General features: G+C 43.3%; 1 protein-coding gene across 2 annotated transcripts in view; it reads right to left on the bottom strand.

Annotated features, from left to right (window-relative positions):
* Nucleotides 1–535: 535 nt before the first annotated feature.
* Morc2 (MORC family CW-type zinc finger 2) overlaps nucleotides 536–25,942 on the bottom strand; it is a 38,211-nt gene continuing 12,804 nt past the window's right edge. The window contains exons 4-26 of one of the 2 annotated variants that reach the window (XM_013364992.4): nucleotides 23,807–23,875; nucleotides 23,218–23,308; nucleotides 19,259–19,367; nucleotides 15,834–15,993; nucleotides 15,609–15,720; nucleotides 14,986–15,111; nucleotides 14,224–14,303; nucleotides 13,437–13,519; nucleotides 13,106–13,191; nucleotides 11,617–11,757; nucleotides 11,365–11,519; nucleotides 11,101–11,229; nucleotides 10,446–10,551; nucleotides 9,998–10,130; nucleotides 8,247–8,321; nucleotides 7,778–8,158; nucleotides 7,076–7,207; nucleotides 6,636–6,690; nucleotides 5,972–6,113; nucleotides 5,616–5,840; nucleotides 5,422–5,515; nucleotides 1,741–1,920; nucleotides 536–810 (exon numbers count right to left, since the gene is read on the bottom strand). In XM_013364992.4, the coding sequence (XP_013220446.1) occupies nucleotides 742–810; nucleotides 1,741–1,920; nucleotides 5,422–5,515; nucleotides 5,616–5,840; nucleotides 5,972–6,113; nucleotides 6,636–6,690; nucleotides 7,076–7,207; nucleotides 7,778–8,158; nucleotides 8,247–8,321; nucleotides 9,998–10,130; nucleotides 10,446–10,551; nucleotides 11,101–11,229; nucleotides 11,365–11,519; nucleotides 11,617–11,757; nucleotides 13,106–13,191; nucleotides 13,437–13,519; nucleotides 14,224–14,303; nucleotides 14,986–15,111; nucleotides 15,609–15,720; nucleotides 15,834–15,993; nucleotides 19,259–19,367; nucleotides 23,218–23,308; nucleotides 23,807–23,875 (2,933 nt within the window). In that variant the 3' untranslated portion in view covers nucleotides 536–741. Of the gene's footprint in view, nucleotides 811–1,731; nucleotides 1,921–5,421; nucleotides 5,516–5,615; nucleotides 5,841–5,971; nucleotides 6,114–6,635; nucleotides 6,691–7,075; nucleotides 7,208–7,777; nucleotides 8,159–8,246; nucleotides 8,322–9,997; nucleotides 10,131–10,445; nucleotides 10,552–11,100; nucleotides 11,230–11,364; nucleotides 11,520–11,616; nucleotides 11,758–13,105; nucleotides 13,192–13,436; nucleotides 13,520–14,223; nucleotides 14,304–14,985; nucleotides 15,112–15,608; nucleotides 15,721–15,833; nucleotides 15,994–19,258; nucleotides 19,368–23,217; nucleotides 23,309–23,806; nucleotides 23,876–25,942 lie in introns of both variants that reach the window. The other variant, XM_005339849.4, reaches the window with a different exon arrangement.

Below are 25,942 nucleotides of genomic sequence, written 5' to 3'. Positions count from 1 at the left end.
CCTGAGGCAGCCCTCAGCACCAGGGCTCTTTCACGCACCTGAGGAATCCTTTGGAATTAAACACTCCTAAGTGCTACCCAGGTAGAGATCTAACTAGGCTATACTCTTCAACCAGGACTCAAGCTGGAAAACCTCCTTGTCCATGGTAACTGAGAAAATCACTTCTTCAGAGAGAACTTGGTGGATGGGGAAGCAAATTAACAGGATCATTCTTTTATTCCCAGAATTGGTCAACACAATAGCCAGTTGCTTAGGCTAACTGCAAAATCTCATAGCCATGAGCTGAGATGGGAGCTGCAAGAGGAGCATCACTCTGACCCTAGGAGGCCGTGCTGCTCTGGTGAATTCACATCCCACACCTCTGTCCCTCAGCTCTCCAAATTGTTCAACCACCCCCACCCCTGGAGCTGGTCCAACTTCAGGATGGTGTGCTAACCCTGTATTGAGGAGCCAGGAGCAGCAACCTAGGGTGGCAAAAGTATCCTTTGCCAAAGAATCACACACAAAAAAGTATGATCTCACAGCAGGCACAGCATTTTGTTTCTTTTAAAAAATAAATATTTATAAACTTAGGGAGGAAGATTCAAAGAATCAGAGTATCTTTCCCTCCAAAAGCACAAATGTCCCATGTGAGTTAAACCAAGGTTAAGTCTACCAACCCATGAATGAACTCCCCCTCCCCGGAAACTGCTGTGTTGAGGGATGGGTAGGCAAGGGAGCTGATCTCTCGCTCCTGGACCCTCAGTCTCCCTTGGTGATGAGGTCCTCGATGTAGGCATCCAGCTCATCATCTGTGTTGATGTCTATGTCCTGGAACAGAGCGGGGCAGGGATCAGCCAGGGCCAGAAAGTGGTTGTTGTTGTTGGGCAGGAGGGTGCCTCTCCACCCTTCTCCCAGTTCCTGGGGTTAAGCCCAGAGTCCTCTCCCCATGATGCACTCCACCCTGGCTGCCAGGCTCGCTCCTGTCCTGATCATTTCCCCTATCCCCACACCTCAGATGATGCCCAGATTTCTTCCTCCTGCTCTACTTCTAAGTTCCACTTCCTTAGAAGAGTGTTTCCCTTAGTGTTGCCCACTTCTGTCATCACCCCAATCAATGTCCAGGCCATCACCATTTCTTACACAGACAACTGTGTGAACTTACCATGTTCCCTGGTTCTAACCTCCACTCCTCCAACCAACTGGAGTGTCGTCATGAAAACTGGACCAGGCTACATCCCTCCAATGACTCCCTACTGCCACCTTCATAAAAGTCCTTGTACTCACTCCTTTTATCCACAACTCCACTCAGGCTGAGTCCTGCTCATTTTCCCTCATTTCTCACTCTTTGTCTTCTACTCTGACAAGTGACCTCTTCCTCCAGACACAGAGCAGGCCCCCTCGGTATTCACTGCCTGGAATAAGGGGCACTCCCCACTTCTATTACTACCCAATCCCATCTGGGCATCATCTGAAAAAACAAGACTTTTTGTAGACTGGAGGGTTCTCAAAGCAGGCTATATACATTGGAATATCTGAATAAGGGATAGTGTTCAGTGGGTCTGGCTGGGATGAGGCCCAGGCAGCCACACCACCTCAAGCCCTCCTGGTCAGGATGTAGTGCAGCCAGGGTTGGAATCACAGATTCCTGTGAGTGGATAGAATCCATTGAGAAGGGAGCAGGAGATGCCCAGGCCCCCCTCCCTGAGAGACCAGGTGGTCCAACTGCAATGAGAGGGCTGCCTGGCTCACCTCCTGCACCTTTTGCAGGAGTGCCACGATGTTGGTCCTCAGCTTCTGCAGCTTCTCCTCTGTCTCACGGAGTTTCCTCTCCGAGGTGCGCAGGCTTTCCTCAGAGGCCTTGGCTCTTGAGTCAGCACGGCTTTGATAGGAATGGCACAGATTCTGGAGCCCTACTTCATACTGCTTGAAGTACTCTTTCTGTGTAGGGAAGGGTGAAGGCAGGATGAGTTTCTGAGGGTTCCCCAGTGCCCCATGCACTGGATTCCATCCCTAGCACCACATAAAAATAAAATATATTAAAAAAAAAAAGAAAAGAAAAGAAACCTCTCAATGCTGGTAGCTCATGTGTCTTTGTAAGAAATAACCTCCTCTTAGCTCTTAGGCTACCCCTGGTCGGAAGCAGAGTAAATCATGTTATAAATATGACCTAATTAGAATATTAATATTGTTTTTTGTTTACACTGAGATTCCATGTAACATTTCATTTGAAACAGGCATGTTGCTGCCTTTTCAAAGGTCTTGACAAACTGCTACAAACTGCTAATTAACAGTAACTACTAGGCTGGGGTTGTGACTCAGCAGTAGAGTGCTTGCCTAGCACATGCGAGGCCCTGGGTTCGATCCTCAGCACCACATAAATATATAAAATAAAGCTATTATGTCCAACTACAACTAAAAAATAAAAACAACCCCCCCAATAAAAAACAATAACTACCACCCATGGGTTTCAAGTCCTCAAGGGACATTTTTGCAACATCAAACTTTTTACTTTTACTATATTTACTACACAAATCTGCAGTTGGTAATGCTTGCTGGAACAGTATCCTGGTGTCCTTTTTTGCCATCTGAAATAGTAAAAATAACCCCTCCTGGGCTGTTGGTATAGCTCAGTTGTAGAGCACTTGCCTAGCATGCACAAAGCCCTGGGTTCAATCCCCAATACTGCATTATAAAAAATTATCCCTCCTATTTTATTCGTGGCTTCCATCTGCCATACCATTTTGCTGAGTGCTTTACCTGTGTGCTGAGTGCTTTACCTGTGTGATCATGTCCTTGTCCAAGAGTTAAATGTGAAGGTCTTTCTCCTTTGGACCTAGGGAGACCAGGTGCCCATCTAGAAGGGCACTGGGGGGTAGGCGAGTGTTCTACCTCTGAGCCACAATCCCAGCCCCACATTGAAAAGTTTCTGATTCTGTTTTAAAAACTATAAACAGCAAGTATATAACTATGAATCTAAACTTTTCAAACCAAGATGACTAGATATATTTCATGTTTTGCACACCCAAAAAAATAATTACCTTGGCAGCTCAAAATAAATAAGCCGATTCCAAAACATTAAAATTCACAATGTCAGGGCAACCATGATTGATACTAGTTTCTTTAAAAAACAAACAAAAAAAACCTTTTCACTTTAAATTCACAAACAGCTGTTTGTTTCATTAGTTTTTTTGTCGTTGACATTTTTTATTTTTTAATAGTACTTGAATCTAATATTTACAGGGCCTCTAAATGGAACTTTTAGGCTGGCATGACAGGAAAAAAGAACAAACATTTACAGACTGACAGGGACAAAATGAACCTAGATTCCTTTACACCAAAGAAAGAAAAGTTTGAGTGATTTCTGACATTATAACCAGAGATCAAAGTTGTACACTGTTATTATACCTCATTTTATAAAAATAAGTTACATACTATTTTTAGAGTTAGACTCTCACACTGACTTTGTTTGGGACTGAGCAACAGTGCCCACTGCAGAGGTCCTGCTGTACCAAGCCACTGCTCTGAGTTTGGCAACAACTTTAGGCCAAAAGAAACAAATCTGACTGACAAGAAGATGACAGACAGATCTAGCCATCCTATCAAACTATTTGTTCTCCTGGGATTTGCATAAAGCACCCAAAGCCTAAACAAGGGCAAAAGCTGAAGCATGCATGGAGCATTCTGTGAAGACACCGTCCTAAGTCCGTTCTAGCTCCTCACTTTGCAGGGAGAGCAAGGCAGCATTGTAAGGAGAGAAGATTGTATCCTAAGAAGTGCCTGGGTTCAAATTTGGGCTATGTCACTAAGAGACTACCTCTCCTGAAGTCAGTTTCTTCCACACCTATCTTATCTCATTTTTTTTTCAAAGTAGAAAGGAGATAAAACCCCATATTTTTCTCTCTGGCAAACTACATTAAGCACAGAGATATTACGTGAAAGCCCAACATCTTGAACATACTTATCCTGAAATCTCTATTTTAATCTACCTCTCCTAAAGTCAGTTTCTTCCACACATAGCTTATCTCATTTTTTTTTTCAAAGTAGAAAGGAGATAAAACCCCATATTTTTCTCTCTGGCAAACTACATTAAGCACAGAGCTATTACATGAAAGCCCAACATCTTGAACATACTTATCCTGAAATCTCTATTTTAATCCTCTTCCCTTCCCTAGATCACTGAGCTATTCCTAATACCACTTTCTGAGTATGAGTCCTAGACCCCTATTCTCAAGAGAGTCCTAACCGACTCTCTTTCATCTATACCTATACACTACACAGCCCTAGAAATATGGTGTTGATACTTCCAATGCAGCACAAAGCTTATTACCTTCCTAACACTTGCCACTAAAATAATTCCCCACAGGCCTGAGACACACAGCAAGGATGAGTAATTGCCACAGAGACTGTGTGGCCTGCATACTTTCAATTATTTGCTAATGGGCCCTCTACAGAAAAACACTGTTGGCCCCTACTCTAGACATGGTTCATTATTAATTATTTCTTCAACTCGAGCCTTTGCTGGCTGGCCTCCATTTTCTACAGAGGTTAAGTCAGCATGACTATATTAGATTGACCCAAGATGCTTCACTTCCCATACTCAGCTCACCTTACAACCTTTATTTTTTAGTTTTAGGTGGACACAATGTCTTTATTTTTACGTGGTGCTGAGAATCGAACACAGTGCCTCAAGCATGCTAGGCGAGCGTGCTACCACTTGAGCCACATCCCCAGCCCCCTGAGCCTTTTTGTTCACAAAAGTCCCAGCCTCAGACATCACTCTTCACCTACATAGGCAGGCATTTGCAAAAGCCCTTGTTTTCTTTGCACTGAGTCGTTTCCACCTCGTTTCCACCCCCACCCCCTCAGTTTCCCAATGCCACAGCACTTGTGAAGATCTTGGCCTCATGACCAGATACCTGGTCTTAGTTCAGACCGAAACCTGGTCTTAGTTTAGACCAGAAACCTGGTCTTAGTTTAGGCAGAACTGCTCACTACAAGGTCCAGCAGAGGACCTGCTAAAAGAGGCAATAAATCAACAACACTTGCTGGGCTACATAAGCCCTAATACTGATCTCCACATTCCAAAAGCTTCTCTCTACCTCCCTCCCAGTTTCACATTTTAGCCACTCTGATTCTAAACTCATTGTGTTGCTTAGAACAGGTTTATTCCTCTGCTAGAGTAAAGGCAAAGGGATATACCTGTCATAAAAACCAGGCCTACTACCACTCATAAGGGGGGCTAACCTCCACATATGTTGGGGTAGAGTTGCTCTGCACACCAGTAAACCACTTTTCTCATAACATAAAGTCTTCCCTGCTCAGAAGAAGAAAGGGAAGCTGGCTGAGGTGGGGCATGTAACTAAGAGCAATCACAAGACTGTTCACAACAAGACTGGGGCAAGTACGGGGATACAAAATCAAAGATCAGGCCAGACTCACCAGGGGAAAAGATATTAGCTCATCTGAATTCATAGCACTCAGTTCCTTCTTAGAGATGGGGAAACTCGGAGGCAAGAAATACCGTAAGCAATTCCTAAGAAACAAAGTAGGGACAGGAACTCAGAATGGCATGGAAAGAGAGCTACTGCTAGTCTTCAGTTAAAAAAAAAAACAAAAAACAAAAAGAAACATACCGGAGAATCTGGACCAGCAAGTCAATTGTCTCATGGTTGGTGTTTGGGGCAGTGGTATCAGGCTCAATGCGGATGCAGTCAGAGGTGGAGGGCTCTGCCATGGCTACAGCCTGCTGGGCCACTACGGCCTCCTCTTCCTCCCCACCCTCTTGCTGTGTGTCAGGGCTCTGATACTCTGGAGAGGGTGGCTTCATCAGCCTCACATCTTCACTGCCTTTCTCCACCCTATGGGGGACACAGAGCTTACATTATATCTGTCCCAGACTCTTAGAATAAGCTACTAGAAGGGAGGCCAGAGGCCTCTCCTCCCCATGCCCTAACTTCTATCATTCTGTCTTCCAGGAAGGGGTCCTTACCAGCGATCTCTTGGAGTTGTATCTGTGGGCACATAGTCAAATTTCACCTTCCACCGTACCACATTCTTGCCCACCTCCACAGCTGTGACACGGCCTGTGTACCACTCTCTGTTCACACGTACCTCCACGTGCAGCCCTTTATCTGAGAATTTGGAAAGAAGTGAGAATCAAGAGAACTAGATTAAAGTCTTCCATTCAGCCACATTAAGAAAGGTAGTCCTCAAGGCTTGGAGGACAGAAGCCCCTAAATGCTGTCACCCCCACTGCATCTTAGTTTACTTCTCCCTCTTTAGAAAAAGAATGCCAAAAAGCAGGAGGATGAGTGACAGCCAGCAACAAACACCAAGGAATTAGTGTTAAAAGTAACCACAAAACAGGGTTGAGGGATGTGGCTCAGTGGTAAAGCACTCACCTAGCATGTGCAAGACACTACATTCAATAATTATCACCACCACCACCACCACACACACACACACAAACACATGCATGCATGCACAAAAAGGAGGAGAGGGTTCTATCTTCAGAATTATCTTTGAGATTAGACTAGGATCCTGTGTACAGAGCCCAAGCCCAGGAATGATAACCCAAACTTTCAAAAATAAACTGATGCTGGCAAAAGATCTACACTCCTACCACAGGTTTCTAGGGACCTCCCCAAACTCACCTTTCTGAGCTTTCTTGAGGTCAGCTGGGTCCTCTTCCCCAGCACTGTCTGACAACTGTAAGAAGAAGACACTGTTAGAGGCATCCCTAGTGCCTCCTGAAAAGATGACTTGTATTACTGGCTACCCAGGGTCTCACAGTCACCTTCATGGTACAGTTTAAATCACTCTCTAAATTCATCTTTATAAATAAGATAGAAGGCAAGGAACAGAATGTCACAGACAGAGAAGTGAAGTGATTCTAACCCACTGATGTGTACCAGTGTAACTAAAGGCCCGGGAATAAAGATCCTGCAATGGCATCAAACTTCTATTCATCTGAGTCCTTCAAAGAGCAACTAGGCTTGTGAAAAGCTGAGATCACAAACACAGAGCTGGCACAGACAATGTGGGCTGCAGGCTGCAGGAGGAAGGCTCTGAGAACCTCACCTCAACCACCTACCTCATTTGATTCCTTCCTTTCCTCCTTCACAGCAAATTTGCCCCTCTTGCACCGCTCCTTCCTCTTCTCAGGCTCTTCCTCAGCTTCTTCCTCATCAGAGACCCCAAGACTCCGCTTCCGACCAGGGGTAGCCTAAAAGCAAGAGAATGCGAAAGTGAAGGGCCCTGTTCATCCCTCAAGGCACAGAAAATTTCATGTGGACAAAGGAGCCATTCAGAGAAGGGCTTGTACTTCAACTGCAATGACATTGCTTGGTTCAAAATATAAACACCTTCTGGCCCTTGTGCCGTGAGGACCTTTGCTCAAAGTTGTCATGGAAGAAGCCTCTTAGTTCATTCACTGCTTAGGTGCCTAGCCAGCTAGCTATGACCTCTCTGATACACAGTAACCATTGCCACAGCTGCCAAGGCTGTGATCTGGTTGCCAAATCATGCCTACATGTGAGAAGCCCATGGAGATGATTAAAATTCATGGAGACCAAAGCTCAGGGGAGCAGGGAAGAACCTGTGGACAAGGTACCAATTTATACTATTACCCTGACCAAATCTCTTCAGCTATGTAGACTCCCCGTCGTTGGAATCAACAGAAAAGCTCTCGATTTAATTAATGTTCTTCCTTCAGTTCCCTTACTACCGCTTTAACACAGAGTAATTCCATTCCTACAGCACTAGTAATAGGTTGGGAAAGGGTGAAGCATCTTACCGGGGAGAGTTTAATAGGTGGCTCTGGCTTCTTGACCACTGGAGTCTTGATGGCTTTGGGGGCAGGAACCTCCCGAAGGCTCTTGGAATTAGGTAACAGAGATGGTGACAGTGGCTGCACCACAGGAGCAGAGCGGGGCACAGTCTTGACCAGACTGTTTGCAGGTTTTCGAGGTGCCTCTGGTGGCTGGAGAAGTCTAGAGGTACTGGCCTCTACCCGGGTTGCCAGAGCAGGTGGCTTTGGAAGGCTGTTGATGACAGGGGCTTTTCGAGTTTGGCTGGCTGGTCTGGAAGTTTGCAGGGAAGGAGGTCTGCTCGGGGCATTCTTTATCACAGCAGGTAAAGGGGGTGACCGAGGACGCTGTGGTCTCCGCGCAGGTTCCTATAAAAAGCCCACAGAGAATGAGAACATTGATCCTGTCCTGGGACACCTAAGAAAAGAGTCCCTTCTCATGCTCCCAGACTTTTACCTCAGTGGAAGGTCTGGTGGTCACTTCCAAGGGCAATTTCTTCAGGTCAGCTTGGGAGCGGATGGGTGTGGTTTTCTGGAAGGCAAATATGATGATAAAAGTTTTCTGCATATCTCGATACAAATCAATTTTTTGGGAATCATCACTATGCGTCTGGGACAGTGGGCAAATAAAAAGAAAACTTGGGTCACAGTCCTAGTTCTACAAGCCTCCATTCTCATCAAGGAGATGAAAAATACATAAACACTAAAATACGAGCAAATTGACACTGTGATTAATTCAGCAAGTGAGAGACTTGGGAAAGTATCTATAGACTGAATTTCTATCAAAGGAATCAAAAAATCTAATAGACGTGTGAAACTCGGACAAGGCCAGAAAAGACAGGTGGGACTCTAAGTAGAGAGGCACATATTAAGACACTTCATGTTAGTGAGAGTATGTCTACAGACAAAGCAGCCAGAAAGGAAAAAAAGCTTTTATAATAAAATATAAAATCATGAAATGTATCTAGAAAAAAGGGACAAACCAAGGAAAAAAAGAGGAATGAAGACCTAGAGATTCTAAAAGAAACATAAGTGGACACAGGAAAAAAAGTCCAATGTTATACATAAGAAATAAAAATTTTAAGATACATATCTCTGCCTATGTATTTGTAAAAACATTTGAAAATAATACTCTCATATTGGTAAAGAATAGAAATTAAGCCAGGTGCAGTGGCACAGGCCTGTAATCTCAGCTACTTGAGAGGATGAGACAGGAGGATCATAAGTTCAAGGTCAGCCTCAGCAAATCAGTGAGACTTTTATCTCACAAAAAATAAATTAAAAAGACTAGGGGGTACAGTTTACTGGTTGAGCACTTGCCTAGCATGCAAGAGGTACTAGGTTCAATTTCTAGGATCGCTGGGGGTGGGAGGCTGAAAAAATAGAAATTAAAACATCTTCTGAAGGGTAATTTCATATGACTTATTTAAAAAGCCACCGATTTTTTTCTTTTTTTTTTTTTTTTCCTTTTTTTTGGGGGGGGGGGGTACTGGGGATTAAACCCAGTAGCACTTTACCATTGAGCTACATCACTAACCCTTTTGATCCTAAGACAAATTCTCACTAAGTTGTTGAGACTGGTCTTGCAATCCTCCTGCCTTGGCCTCCCCAGTCATTGGGATTACAGGCATGCATGCACCATTGTGCCTGGCTAAAGCCATACAATTTTTCCAACTCTTTTTCTATTTCATTTCTAGAAAATTACCAAGAAAAAGAAATACGTGTGTGTGTGTGTTATTAAATACATAGGTGGCATAATCTTCATACCTTTTTAAAAAACATATATTTTTTAGTTGTAGATGGACACAATGACTTTATTTTTTTTACTTATGTGGTGCTGAGGATCGAAACCAGTGCCTCACATGTGTTAGGTGAGTGCTCTACCACTGAGCCACAACCCCAACCCATAATCTCCATACTTTTATGAAAAATATAATTGTGTATATATATATTACACTTAAGTATTTGTGAAAAACTGGAATGATATTTAATGTGGTTAATTCTACAACAGGATGTTTTCTCGAGTTTTTCAACAATCCTAAATAAACTAGACTACTTTGGAGTATATAAACAAAATAGTTTTTTTGAAAGAATAAGCAAGGCATACTTGAAAAACAGAGCCTGCAATCTAGGGTTGGAAAACCTTGACCAGCATAGTGGGTCCTAGGCAGATCCTATACAGGCTGGTTCTGCCCACTGCCCACACACCTGAAGGGCCTCTAACTTCTCCTGCTGCTGGCGGATTTTTTCTGTTAGCTGTTTCTGCTTCTCTTCCTGGGTTTTCAGGTCCTTTTTGAATGTCCCCAGGGGAACCTTTTGCTTCTGTTCAGAAGCCTCGCACCTGTAAAGAGAAAAAGCTAGGGAGGCCATGGCAAGACAAAGCTCCAGCAGGGCAGGGACTTTTTTCCTCAGCCAACCCTGCTTTCTCTCAAAGAAGAAACCTCCTCAGAACTCTCAAGGAATGAAACTGGCATGCACTACTGGACATGTGTCTATTCTTCCTTTTTGGGCATTTCCTAAGTACAGCAAGCCAGAGATAAGGATGTGAGCACTGGTCTCAAGAAATGTAGTAAATTATTTACCCAAAGAGTGGAGAAATAGTGAGGAAAAAGGGTGGTAGATTATTCACAATCTCCGTGTTAGAAAAAGTGCTCACCGGTCCTGCTCAGGATCAGGGTTCATGGAACAAACCCAGGTGTCAGGGTAATCTTTTTCCACTGAACTCAACTGGAAGGGGAGGGTCCTCCACTTCAGACACAAATCTGTGACATGGAAAACACCCACATGTTAGCCAGACCCCATTAATAATATCTGGAATCCAGGCTCCTCACAGCCAGGCCCAAGGCAAGGATGCCCCAGACTATCCACACAAAGATCTTTTCTTTAGGGCCAATTCTGCCTGTCCTTACAGAACAGTAATTTTTCTCAGAGACAATAATTCTAGCAAAGATGAAAACTTTATGGACTACAAATACCCCAAACCCCTCCTCCTCCAACTGGATCCTGGTTCAGTCATGCACTCACATTAGAAATATGGTACCAAACCCACTGAGCCTGGACCCAACTATGACAAGACAAACCTGAAAGGTTAGGTGACCTTCTGCCTCATTCAGCAGGGTCAGGAGGAACTGGCACAGCCTTAAGACTGAGCTTGCAAAACTTATCATCAAACAGACATATCCCTAGTTTAATTAGGTCCATGAACATGTAGTCAAGTCAGGAGGTCAGCATGCAGATAAAAAGGAAGCAGGAGTGGTCAAAGACTACAATGGAAAGGATTCAGGAGGAAGGTTCCAACTACCCCAACTCACCACACTGAATGGTGGTAGGGATTTCCATAGCTCTCCGGCGTTTGTATCGCAACTCACTGGATGGGGGCTGGTTCCAGTTGGCAGAGAGATAGCCAAACTCATCCCAGAACTTGATGATTCCACGCTGGGCTAGAAGGCAACACCCACAATCACATTAGTAGTCAGCCTTGCCCTCTTCCTAAACTCACCCTTTCCAGCCACAAGAGCCTCTTAAGGTTGAAGAAAAAGAGAAAGACCAAAAGCCTAGCAGTCCAGTCCCATTACCAATGGCAATGTCCTTCCAATACTGTGCCAGGTGCTCCCCCATAGCTCGCAGCAGGTGCCGGTACTCCTTGGCATCAGCAAAGTCCTGTTTGTTGTGTGTAGGTTCTAGGACCAAGTAGGGCACATCGACAACTCCAACAACCCCTCCACATGCCCTGCAAAGAGAATGAGGACACAGTCCTGTCATCTCAGTTGCCAAAACCCTCCTGCCATCCTCCTTGGGCTAGAAAGCTCCACTTGGTTAGTACTCACATGCCCCCTTCCAATTGTGGGCCCACTTTCTCATACATCTTTATCAGGCGACTACAGTTATAGATGAACATGCCATCTAGGTCCCGGTGTTCAATGTTGACCCCAAAAACAAAATTCAGTTCCTTAGGTTCTTTGAGTGCTCTAAGAACAATGACCAAAAATTAATTAATCACAGGCAAATCTATTCATTAGCATACAAATACCACAGAAATGAAGATGTATTAAGCTTAAACCTATGTGATCTAGTAGACTCGACAGCACACTGTGCAAAAACTCAAAGCTTCTCTAATTAAAAGCATATGATTTTGACTTTCTGAATAAAAAAACAGGGACAAGTTTTTGTATGAATGAGTTGAGAAGCTGTTGCAAATCTCCACAAAGATAGATACATGGTAGAAATAAACACAGGTTGTCTTCATACCTACCCCCAAACTTCACTAATGTGATAGTAATTTTTTAATTTAGGCAAAAATTCACAAAACACATGAAAGAAGACACCATTATGTTGATTAATGTCAACAAAATACTGGATGCCTGAAAAGCAGATGAGCAATGAAAGGATGAAGACTGAAGTAACCTGCAGGCATAGGAATTTACACCCCAGAGAGGCTCTAGACATGAAGCTGGGACAAAGGACAAGGGGATAATTTAGTGAACCAGGACAAACGAATATTCTAAATTAAAAAATCTACAAAACTCAATATATAGCATTAATCCACATTTGTAAATAGCAAGAAGAGAACAAATTATGAATGTACATATGTGCAACACAAAAAACTAAGATTAGGTTATCATCAGATGATAAAAGCATAAATTGCTGAGACTGGCCTTGAAAATGTGATCCTCCTGCCCCAGCCTCCTGAGTCACTGGGATTACAGACATGAACCAGTATGCCTGACTTAGAATTGCATTTCTTAAATGTTTTGTATTTTTCAAGTTCTATACAATGAACATTTTGTATATCTATTTTTTCCACTTTTTGGTGGTACTGGGGATTGAACCAGAACTTCACAAATATTCTATCACTGAGCTATACCCTCAGCCCTTGTACATCCTTTGAAAGAAAGAGCAGGACACAGTGGTGCATGCCTATATCGCTAGCCGTTTGGGAGACTGAGGCAGGAAGATTCCAAGTTCAAGGCCAATTTCAAAATAAAAACTTTAAAAGGGCTTGGGACATAGCTCAGTGGCAAAATGCCCCGGGTTAAATCTTCAGTAATGAGAAAAAAAAGAAAAAAGGAAGGAAGTAAAGAAGGAAGTTGAGATAACTGCTGGTGAAGACAGTTGAAGTGTTCAAGGTGCCAGCTTTGCCTTGCCTTTTGTAGGCTTAGGGAAGAGCTGGAAGTTCAATGTAAAACCTTTCCCCTGCAGGGACATTTGTAAAGCATTTGGAATCACAACATTGTCTTTCTCAAAGTAGTCTTGGTGACAGAATGGCAACCTTCAAAAGCTACATCATTATATAAGTTTGAAAAACAGCTCCCTCACCGCTGCTTGGCCTCCTTGATCCTCTTCTTGACATCAGCTTCTCTGCGCAGAGTAATGGCTGTATTCTGGACCTGTCGCAACATGACCTGGACACATACATCAGGATCAGGTAAGCAGAGGAGGTACTCTGGGCCCCAGGAGGTATATTATGACATTACATATAAAATTCTATGACTCTAAAACCACACCCAGAGATTTATCTTTTTCCTACAGAAAATGATCCCTACTGGGGACAAACTTAAAAGCTGTATTTTGCTCGACCAGGCTCATATGGTAAGGGATCGTAAGTGCCAGATATGCTGGAGAGGAGCTGAATGGTATGAGGCCTTACCCTGGAGTCCCGAGTGAGATCTCCACCCAGGCGTACTTCTAATGTCCGAGCTTTGCTCTCTGCCTCCCGGGCTTTCTCTTCAGCTAAAACCCAGAAGAAACAACAATAAAGAATTCAAAGTTTCAAAACTCTCTTCCCTCCTGGATCCACAGAGCAGTCCCTGCTATACAAAAAGTGTATATACCAGCAAGGAAAAGGCTAGTTGGTGAGGAACATTGGAACAGCCCTTCCAGCCTAGACTACAGGATTACTTCAGAAAGGAAAATGTGAAGCAGGCACTATTTACACATAAGACATGCTTTTCAAACTTCCAAATGAATCAGAACAGGTAAAACAAAACAAACACCCAAGGCAATTCCAATTAAGCTCTCAGAATGAGCTGGAGGCCAAAGAAATTTTCAGCCTATCATTAGCCATCAAGCAGCCAAAAATCTCTAAGAAGTCCTGGTATTCCTGGTGAGAGACCTTGAGATTTCTGCCCTGGAGTCAGGTAAACAAATTTCACAAGTATTTGGATCAAAGAACAGTGTGGGATTCTTCACCCTGGGCAAGCCAAAGAGTTGAAAGTATTTTAGATAAGGCTGTAAAAATGGCAGAAGAGAATACAATTTAGAGAAAAAGTATTGAGGGAGCTGGATATGGGGAAAGAGTTGGATAGGAACTGGACCAAGGCTCAGGAGAACAGCCTTGATCCTGGGTGGTAGAGTCAGCCTTCTCCTAGACCCCTGCTTTGGCTCTCAGCAGTGTTCTCCCAAGGGACTCCCTCCTACATAGGAAATGGCATTACCAATTCGTGCTACATGCTCTGCTTTCTTCACCTCCTGCTCGGCACGGGTCTTGAAGCGGCTTGATGTGTACTTGTACATCCTGAACAATGGAAAAAGCAACTTGAGTACCAAGCTAGTACAGCATGCAGCAAACCCAAGCAGCTCAGAAAGTACCCTGGCCCCTTTTGATGAAACAAATCCAAACTAATTTTACTGAACAAATTCAATTCCTTACTCCACTTGCCCCTTGGCCAATGCTTTGGTTTTTTGTTTGTTTTTGTTCCTTTTAAAATATTTTTAGTTGTAGAAGAACATAATACCTTTATTTATTTATTTTTCTGTGTTTCTGAAGATCAAACCCACTTCCTTCATACGTGCAAGGCAGGTGCTCTATGACTGAGCTACAACCCTAGCCCTCTGCTTTGTTTTTGATGTTCACCAGGGTATCATTAATCTCACAGCAGAGACAAACCTCAGTAAAAAGACTAAGTCTTTGCTTTCCTGTGGGGTGTTTTAAAGGTCCCTTGACGCTGAAGCTGAGAGACTACAATATCTGTGCCACCCTCCACATATCAGAAAGCATTATATTGCTTAACAAGCTTAGATGGCTGAACTCCCTAACCTATCAGCCACTTGTCCCTCCCTCAGGACTGAGCAGTGACTCAGATTAAGGGCCCCAACACAACCAGCACTGTCATAGCCTCTCATACTGAACTACTCCCACAATTCCCCAGAAAAATTCAGCCAGGCTCCAGCCCCAGTCAGGGTGGACAGGCCCCTACCTGGGCTTGTATAGGCAGCAAGAGAGCCTCTTGGTCTGCACCTTGTGCCCATGGATGAAGATCCTCATGCGGGGATCAATATAGAGCACAGCAGCATAGGCTCGGAAGGAGCGTCGCTCTGGCTTCCTGGAGGCAGCAAGAACAGAGTAGTGCTATCACCTACCCCTATCCCTGAATCCTAACCAAGGTCCCCACTGTAGGCCCTTTACCTTTCTACCTCATATTTTAGCTTTTCTTGCCACCCTGATGGGATGCTCCCTTGCATGGGTACCATAACCTGCCCCCTCTTGTGTCCCCAAGCACAGGTGTTCCCCACAGACTTCACCTAGCCCTACCCACTGCCCTCCTATGGACCCCTGGATAATTCCTCTCCCCTCCCAGGTCTCAGTTTCTTCTTCTGTCAAATCAAGGAGGTGAAACAGAATCATTAATCCTTCCTTTAAGCTTTGCTAAGGAGCTATTGTCCTGTTGCCGTGTGCCAAGCAGGCATGTGCTCTCAGTTCCATAAACTCTAATACTGCCACTGAGAGAAGTGCAGGGAATAAGCTCTCTTCTCTTATGCTGAAGCCACCTCCTAATAAAGACCAGTTCTAGGACATGCCTCCCTTCCCAGCCACACTCACGTGCCCTCTGGGGAGGTTTCTGCCATCTGGATATCTCTTGGATTTGAGATTATGTCTAGTTCAGGCTCTCCGTTATCCATTAGTTTGAGATTAAAGATGATCACCAGTGTTCCTGAAGAACAGAAATCTTCCTTTTGTTCTGCCAGGCACTCCTGGCCCATGCCCACACTACCTGTGGCCTTGGATCTCCCAGATTCTAGGGCACGAGGCTCAAAGCCTGCTTACCACTGTCCCCAGGAATCTTCATGAACTGGGTCATCACTTCCTCCTCTGTGCGGAAAGGAGAGTACTTGTAGATGAGTTCTGTCTCGATGGCAAACTTCTCCACATTGTCTGTGACGGGTTCCCGGGTCCGAGTATTCCAGGTAGGCAATGGAACAATCACCTTTGGAGTAAGCACAGATAGACGCTGTGAAACCCCAAAACAGGCTTCCCCCAAAATATACAGCTATTTTCTCTCTTCCTCAGTGGTTCCACACTGCCCAGAACTTAGGCCTAAGCTCAGAAGTCTGGAGGTTCTGTGGCTTCTGCCACTTCCAAAGACTCAACCTCTGTGATATTTCCTCTCAAGATGTGCTGGTTTCTGCCCCACAGTTCTCTAAATGGGCAGTTCCCTCTTTGGCATGACCCTAGCCATTATATTAATTTGGTAAAAATATTTGTAATTATCTAGTAAATCTAAAGACACATAATAGAACCTATAAATCAGCAATCCCATTCCAGGGTAAATACCTAGAAAAAAAAATTGGTGCAAACGTATCAGTAACTAGGCCTATAGCACATGCCTATAATTCAGCTACTTAGGAGGCTAAGGATTGCAAATTTGAGGCCAGCCCCAGCAACTTAGCAAGACTCTGTCTCAAAAAAAAAAAAAAGTGTCAGTAAACATATACAGGAATAACACAAACATCCACTATATAGAGGCTAAATTAAACTGATATATTTACACAATGGAATACTCTGCACTGATAAAAATGAACAAAACAGCTAGTGTTATCAACATGGATGAATTTCATAAATACAATGTTATAAACAAATATAAAAAAACCCTGCAGTGCAAGTCCATTTACATAAAACTCATAAATGGGCAGATGTAAACTACTATTTAAATATATACACACACAGATAACAAACTGTTGAGAAAAAGAAAGAAACGATCATCCCAAAAGTTACCTGAAGGTTGCTCCTTCAGGGATGCAACAAGGAATACGATTGGTGAAGGTTCACAGAGGGTTTCTAACATTGGTCCATAGTGGCAACTGCACGGTTGTTTGCTTTAAAATTATTCTTTCAACTCTGTGTGTGTGTGTGTGTATGTGTGTATGTGTGTGTGTATTAATGCCTTCTTCCACATATATGGAACTTAGAATTATACCTAAGTAATATTTTTTAAAATCCTATTCTGTCTTCAAAACCCTTACCTCAAATATTCCCTAGTGGATTCACTGTGCCCTTCCCCCTTCCTCTGAGCCAGCAGTCCCTTGTAGAGCTCAGCAGAGGGCTGACTGAAGGAATTCTCTCAACACAGCAAAGCAGTTGAGGCACCTCAGGGATTCAAACCAGTTGGCCCACCCTCAGGACAAAGAGACTCTGTATCTGAAGTGCCAGGAAGATAAACTGTTAAGAGGCACTACTGATTTCTAAGAAGCTTTGCACTGAAAGCATTCAACCATAGGGCTGGTTTGGACACATTCCTCCTCAGCCAAACATGATCTTATTTTGAAATCTTGGCTGAGTTCACACTAGAGTACAATCCAAAATAGTGACCTTCCAGCACCAAGTAAGGAAAAGTTTTCAACCTAGCTTTTCTACCAAGGGAACTGATTTCCATTTGTGTACTATGAACTTGTACCTGCACTTTTTATCTCCCAATCTTTACAACAGTCCTAGGTGACACTGGCATCACTTTAAACCATGGGCACTTACTTCCAATGGCACCCATTCCTCCTATTAAGACAATTCTCAATCAGTTACAATGTCACCTCTCTCCCAGTTTACTTCCTACCTTTCTAGTTACCCTTCTTTGTCCTTTGCCACTTTCTCCTTCCTCTGAACTTTCAACGTTAGCCTGCCTAAACCCCAGGTCCTCTTCTCACTCCACTCTCTCCTTCAGAGCCCTGAGCCCAGACCTCCCACAACTCCAGATCTAGACTTGACTTTGCATGTCTGGAACAAATTTACACTAACCCCTTCACATGCCCCAGTTCTATTCCCCACTCTGCTCCAGGTAGCCCACTGTCCCCATGGACTCCTTTTAGGCCCTGCCACACCAAAACCATAAGTCACCCACCACCCCTCTCATCCTTTTTCACCCTTCCATGATCAATCTCCACATCTGTAGATCCAACATCCTAAACAGATAATGACTCCATCTATGTCTCTTACATCCCTGGTACGAGTCCCAACAGCCTACCACAACCAGGGCCTATCAGCTAGTTCACTCTAATACTTGGACCAGGAAACATTGCCGAAATCCCAATCCAAGCAAGGTTCTTCCATTCTACCTTCTCCAGGAAGCCTGCTCTTTTCAACTGTAGTGCATCCCTCAATCCAAGCATGCCAAATGAACTAATGTACTGCACCAAAAAGGAAAACAAATCCACTGGCTTGCTAAGTAAAGACAAGAAAAGACAGTCTGCTATTCACAGCATGAACTAGTTTGCTGTGACTAAACAGGACCAGAAAAATTCAATCACACCTAAGCAACAGAGAGGAATTAAACTAAAACTGTGAATTCAACTTTCTGCTTAGTGACACCCATAGACTTCTTTCTACAGAATCTCTCAGGCACTTTTCTCAAGCTCTTGCCTCCATTGCACATGAAAGGAGGTAAGAATCCAGTTTGAGACTAGATAGACCAGAGAACTTTCCTAATCCCCTCAATAAGAATACATATGAGCAGATACATGAGTTACCACGTCACAAAAAGAATCAATTAATTATACTACGAAAATGTTTTAAAGTAAAAATATTCTGGATTGATTAACCCAATTTTCCAACATAGCAATAATCACTGGAGTATGTAGCAGCCACTCCAAAAGTGAAACTAAATAGCAGATGCCATTTAATAACAAGCTCATGCCAATGTTTTCCATACACTCATTTGTTTCACTATCTGCCCAGACCTTGAAGATTGTGTGACTTGTAGTTTCTGACAAAGGTAGTAACAGAAACATAGTTCCTCAAAAGGAAAATATTCTCAAAGCCCATTCCACAAAATCACTATCATCAAATGGGAAAGACATTGTTATTCCCATTATTACCATTAGCTACAATCTCCACCCAGAGTCAGGGAAGCCCAAAATACTCTCCCTTATAACACAGCTCTCCATGGTGACACCCTCCACAGATGGATTCAAGCTGAAGATCTGGAGGAGCTGCAAATCCAACTCTTGATTTCTGCCACTTAACAGTTTCATTCTCAGAAACAAGACAGCTGTTTTCTAAGTGCTTTGAAATTTCACTTCCTCTCATATTATCATTTCTCTTACCTCTTCAACCAATTCATCCAACCAGATAAGCCTGTGACAGAGGCAAGTGCATCAATCCAACAACCCCAGAGAGCCCAGCACTATAAAGGCCTATGGACACAGCCTGGGCAGACTCAGGAAATGTGGTGTAGTGACCCAGACCACAAAGATGGAACCTACTTCATCAATGCCTTCTTCTTCATGAAAAGTACGAGACAGGAAGAGGCAAGTCATGGTGTCTTCCTTCTTGGTGAAGAGGATAAAATCCTTCCCAATTCGCATTGAGCCCCTGAAAGGGAAACAAGAAAACCAGTTGTTGTCCAAGAGATTCAAAGCTTATCTGCAAAAGGACTAACCTCACCCTCTGGATATGATTGAAACTGCCTCTAAAGGGCTCTTCTGAAGGCCTCCTTAGGTCCCAGCACCTGAGCTGAGCTCCACAGCCTTTGTTTCCTCTCCCAATTGTTCAACACTTTTTGCTTTGCTTTTCTGATAAGCCTGTAATTCCTCCATCTTTACCTACAACCTTCTCATCCACACTTACCCTCCATACAGGGCTCTCTTGCCATCCTTCTAAAGTTCATTAGTTTCAGACCCATAAGCCCCCAGTAAGCCTCATTCCCAGCCTGTTACAATAAAGCTAACAAGTAACCCTGTGCCCTCAAGTTCCAGGTTCATTCCAGTCACACAAAAGTTGCTGTGTCTCTGACTGTACCACCAGCAGATCTCAGTAACTGATACCTTCACCATTTTGACTTCTATATGGGCCACACCCAGTTTTCATCCTGTCCTTTCTTCATGATCCAAGTTCCCCTCCCGTGAAATCCTCAAACAGCAGCAACATCCTGGAATAGCCCAGTGCCTATGCCTACAAATCCTCCAAAATCCAGTATGAACCCACGGCTCAGCCAAACCTAGGTCCTAACAAAACAGAATTCTCAATAACCAGGAGGCTTGCAACTGGATTATAACCCATAATTATAGCCATCTTCTATCTCAGAATTGCCTTGCCACCTCAAGCTCATTAGGACACATGCAGGTCCTTATTTTTGGATGCAAGTGGTTTCTGGGAACTGTGCCTTGAAGATTTCCACAAAGCAAAAGTCTGAGTAGAACCTAATGCTTCCTCCCTGTTTGGCCATGTTAAATTTTCTGAGGAGCAAGCAGAGACAGGTCTTTCCAGCCAACATGGAGCAGAGCAGAAGCATGAAGCACCACTGGGAAGACTGCCCATTCAACAATGAAGCTGTTTAGCTCCTTTCTTCTAAATAGCTTCTGGGATTTTATGGCTATTATCTCATTAGTCCTCAAAACACCCCCGGGAGATTACGGAGGTAGGAAGCCTCATTACTGTCTTCTGTGTACAAAAACAAACCAGACTGGCATGCCAAGCACATAAATGAATATCATGCCCATTTCCCCAAACACTCAGGAAAACTCCCAGGACACTCTCCAGAGATGCCCTAGGGGCTGCCAAGTCCTGTTTCTCCTCCAGCACCCAAGGTTCTGGCAGGGCTCCTTCCTCTCAATTTCAGTCCTACTCCCTGAAGACTACAGGTAGCAAAAGGAGACACATTATCTTACTTTCTGGCAAAACTTCCCCTTACTCTAACATGGTAAAACTCTCTTTGAGCCTCTTTCTTCCCTCTGTTTTTTATCTTGACCAGAGAGCCTGAATGGTAAGAACCCCAAAACACCATCTCTCTGGTGGCTTTTCTGCTTCTCTGCCTAATTCTGCCACAAATCACCTCATCCTGAAACTTTCAACTTCTGAAACTGATTTCAAAATGACTACTGCCTACTCTGAACACTAGATGGCTCCATTTCAATGCGACCTTCACTAGTCTACTGGATATGCTAACGACAACACTCTCAACTTCTATAAAAGTTCCTTTCCAGTCTTCTAAGCACTTTCATAATGAGTCACATTTCATTTACTCCTGAACCTCCATGTGAGGAATAAGGTCGAAGTTAGAACTCAACTACTCAAGAAGCTGAGGAAGGAGGATCACAGGTTTAAAGTTAGCCTGGGCAACTTAGCAAGACTATACATGTCTTTAAAAAAAATTGCAAATTTTTTTTTAAAAGGGCTAGGAGTAAAAAGTTCATTGGTAGAGCACTTGCCTAGCATGAAAATGGCCCTGGGTTCAATCCCTAGTACCTAGAAAAGAAAATCCCCATTTTCTAAATTAGAAAACACATTCAGAAAGGTGAAACTGAACCCAGAGAACTGACAGGACCAGATAGGAGGCATCTGAACCTACGATCCAGGTAGGAAATCAAGATTTCCCACCCATGTAAAAGACCTATGTGGGGTAGTTTCAGCACCTGTATCAGAATTCTCTGGAGAAAGTCAAGCATGGTGGCACATGCCTATAATCCCAGATTTGGGAGACGAGTCTAAAGAATCATGAGTTTGAGAACAGCTTGGGCAACACAGCAAGACCGCATCTCAAACGCGGAGGGGGCGGGGGGGGGGAGGTGCCACGGCACATGCCTATAATCCCAGCAGCTCTTGAGGCTGAAATAGAAGCATCTCAGGTTCAAAGCCAGCCTCATCAACAGAGCAAGGTGCTAAGCAACTCAGTGAAACCCTGTCTCTAAATAAAATACAAAACAGAGCTGGGGATGTGTGGCTCAGTGGTTGAGTGCCCAGGGTTTAATCCCTGGAATCAAAAAAAAAAAAAAAAAAAAGAAGAAGAAGAAGAAGAATCCTCTGGGGAAGATTCCTAGTGATTCATCATCATCACAGGTGATTAATTTCATCTGCAAAAAAAAAAAAAAAACCACAAACAAGATCCCTAAGTCTTACCCAGAAATCCATTATAGAATGATCCCAAGAAAAATAAAGAAACCAAAACCAGGCTAGGGATTCTCACAGCAATGATGCATAATCCTTAACCTATTTGGCATGCCTTAAAATTGCAACTTTCAAAGAGGAAACCAAAGCTCACAGAGGTAATGAAGTTTAAACCTTAAGTTTGTCTGACTGAAATGGAATGGAATGGACAGCAGCTCCAGTTTTGCAGTCAGAAAGACCTGGTTCATAGCCCTGCTCTGTATGTAGACAAGTTATTTCACTCCTATAAACCTGTTTTTTCAGCTGAAAATAACAGCAGCCACACATCATAGAGCTACAGTGGGAAGTAAATGAGATCAACCATTTTTTAGCACAGTGCCCTGCAAATGGTAAGAGCTTATTATCATCACATCTGGTTTCTGCCCTGAGAGAGAAATCACAAAGTCTAGGAAGAGACCTCTAAAAATCTCTTTGGAAGTACTTTCTCTCTTCTCCATACCCAAAGCACACCACATGTGAGGCCCAACCAAGGCTACTGGCAGATTAAACCATCATCCTCTCAAATAAAATGTTTCCACAGCAAAACTTGAAATGTGACTCATAATTCCATTTGCACAAACTCCAATTCCATTAAATCTTATTTCATCCAAAGGTATGTGCAGCTGGAAGTGAGCATTTCAGAAATAGAAACCTTTCTCTTGGGGCTTCACTCAAATCCAGAACAACACATTCCAAACACTAAACAAGTGGAAACCAAGGGCAGAGAAAGAAGTCCCAAGGGAATTGAAGATAGTAGGTAGGTTCCTGCTATAGACCCTTACAGGACATGTGCACTGAAAAGCATCCTCCAGGTGTGAGGGCTTGTGTGTGTATGTATGTGTACGTGTGTCTATGTGTGTGTGTGTGTGTGTGTGTGTGTGTGTGTGTGTGTGTGTGTGTGTGTGTGTGTGTGTCTGTCTCTCTCTCAATTCCCATGCCTGACACAAAACATAACATGCACCAGGGGCTCAGGTAAACAGCTACACCTTAAGCAACCCCATTTCTGACATATCTTGATGCCACAAGAGAACCACCCACATCCTCAACTAAAGGATAAAAATAAGTATTTCCAAAGGAGAGGTACAGTTAAAATACAGTGTCAAGAGAAACCCATAGCCTCTCCCACCCCAACTTGTTTGGATGTGCATACTTTTCAATCTGTGAAGCAAAGTCACAAACCACTGTTCCTGATTCTCCTACTGTTCCAGAGTTAGAGGTATAGAAGGACAAGAGGAAGGACAGCAGGACAGCATCATTTGATTTTGTGTTGAGCCCTGTGATAGGCTTCTAGTATACCTACGATTTTAACCCATTCCCGTACTGCCCAATCTGGGTAGACTCAGGTGTTCGTTTGGCCGACTTGCCAAACTGGATTACACTGGCAGCATCACCTGAAGCAGCAAACACAAGAGAAAGTTAACACTTAGCATTTCTCTCCCAAGACCTTCAAAGTGAAATGTCTGAGACTTGTTAAGTTCAAGCATGGTTGTGTGTCTGCTAAAAAACTCCAAGGAAATTTGCAACCATGAGGCAAACTAAGGTAATCTTTGCCTGCCTGTCAGTACCAACACGGGACCTGTTCTCTGTTAGCTGAAATGGTAAACAGACTGGGAGAGGCCTTGGTAGTTCTGGTTCCAGGATGTTGTGCAAGTTGATAAATACAGTATCAAGATACAAGTAATCTGACTTCAGGCTGCCATTTAGATCCCATCTCCCATGTCAGGCCAAGACCTGACATATACATAGAGGAATTAAGTCAGAGACTTCTTACTCCTCAGGTGGATTTGTTAGTTACAACAGTGAGGCCACAGAAAAACAAATTTACTTAATTAGTGTTTTGTAAAAATGGTTATATCCTCCTCCAAAGAAACAATCATCTCATCACTTACTTGGATCCATTCCTGCTCCATCATCCAAAAAGCAAAGCATAAATCCTCCTCGAAGGTCCTCTCGTCTTTCTGTAAAAGAAGTAGCTGCCTTTACTAGGCTGTTATCCACTAGAGGGTGGTAATGTGGGCATGAATGGAAGGTAGATCAGTGTGAAGTTTGATCAGGTCAAACCTACCTTCTACTTCTAATAGCCCTAGCTAGTGCAAATTAAACTTCAGGTCTCCAGAGGGTGAGAATTACCAAAGGTTCTCCAGTGTGTTCTCCTTCATAACAAAAATTGAGAGAATCTATAACAAGCATAGGGACTACTGGTCCACAATAAAGACCACTGAATTTGCATATATTTCATTCAAACCTCAGTCATCTTCTGCCTCTTTCTACTTAGATTACTCTCACAACTTTCCCATGCTATGGACCCTAGACATGTAAGTACTCTACTACACATTGTACCTCATCAACTCTGCTCCAACTCACCAGCGTACCTTCCTTTTTAAGTCTGGGATATTCTTCAGACTAAGTAATGAAGCCAGACATAATATAGATATTATATTAGAATATAGAATACATAACATAGAATACAGTCATCTAAAAGATGAATTACTGTCTATAAATGACCATCCCCGGGCTAACTACAGTTTCTGAGCTATCTGTATTCACTGTTACATCCCCTGCTAGCTATGGATCCTTGAAAGGGTATGATGACACAAGGTGCAGCAAGAGATGCTTGGTTCCCAGCTAGACCTGCCTGACTGGAAGGAAGAACAGTCCTTCAATAAGATACACAGCAGCTGTGGCAGGGCTTCCTGGCCAACAAAAAGGGAATACAACAAGACTACTGCTGCAATTTCAGTGGTTAGAAGAATCTCTTCTTTAGACAGCTGCCCTGTACAGTAGCAAGTGGTAACCCAAAGTAGTCTGGGTCCAGCATGTCAGACAATGAAGAAGAGATTCTCAAATAGGGACAGGGGATATACTAGATTCCTAGGTGCCTTCAGACTCAACAATGGTGTAATGGAGGAGCAATGGAGATGCAATGGAGGAACTAGTTTTAGAATTGGGGAAGTGCATGAAAGAGGGAAGGATTTAAAACAGAGACAGAGGCAGAGGACTCACACAGCCACAAAAAGAAGCACTAAGGCCAACCTCCCTGGTATAGATGTTGTTCACAGCCCACTGCTTGGCAAAGAAATAAAAGTAGCACTTCTACTAAAAGGAAGAGGACAAGCCCAACACTGCTTTGGAGCCTGGTCCCTAACAGAGGATTTTTTAAATCTCACCCAAGCTGCAGTTCACCAACTTTGTACTATCTATACTGACAAATCTCAGTTTAAAATGCTCTTTGTCCTCCCCTCAGGCTAAAATTCAGGTGAGTCATGACTGCTCACTTTAAAAAGACCAGTTAATGCAATTTAAAATACTATTTCAGAAGGGCTATAAACCAGAGAGATTTTCAAGTATTTTTCAATGTTCAGGAAGCTAAACATTCATTACAAGTGCCTCTTGAAAGTTCAAGGGTGAGGGTCTTCCTGCACATACTACTGGTAGATAAAAAAAAAAAAAATATCTCCCCATAGCAATGCTTCTTATCAGAGTCTGGGGAATCCAAATGAGATGTGAAAAGCAGGAAAAAAGAAAAATGCAAAAGTCCATTAAAGTTTCCATCTGAAAGAACCAAAGTATCATACAAAGACTCAAATTGGGCCAGGTACAGAGCATTGGTAGAAGCAGTATTCTAACTCTAGCCTAGAGACATTTTACTGTGTTATTATGCGTGGGTCTATGACAGAGACAAGAACAGAGAACAGAGCAGGTGTGATCACTGTCTTCAAGGACCTTACAGTCTAAATAGTCTAATCTTTGCTACTTTCTGCAGTGGATGACAGAGGAAGTGAAGAACAGAATTTAGGGGCTCGGCTATAGTTCAGTGGCAGACCGCTTGCCTAGCACATTAGGTGCTGGATTCAATCCTTAGCACCACATAAAAAATGAATAAAATAAAGGCATGCTGTCCATCTACAACTATTAAAAGGAAAAAAAAGAAAAAGAAAAGGATTTAAAGCTGAAGGAGGCTGGGGGAAAAACAGAGAGAGCAAAAGACAGTATGCATAACAATCACTTGAGCTTGTGAAAGTACA

This window comes from Ictidomys tridecemlineatus, chromosome 2 (genome assembly GCF_052094955.1).
Source record: "Ictidomys tridecemlineatus isolate mIctTri1 chromosome 2, mIctTri1.hap1, whole genome shotgun sequence".
Classification (NCBI taxonomy): Eukaryota; Metazoa; Chordata; class Mammalia; order Rodentia; family Sciuridae; genus Ictidomys; species Ictidomys tridecemlineatus.
This window is presented reverse-complemented; position numbering and strand designations above follow the sequence as displayed.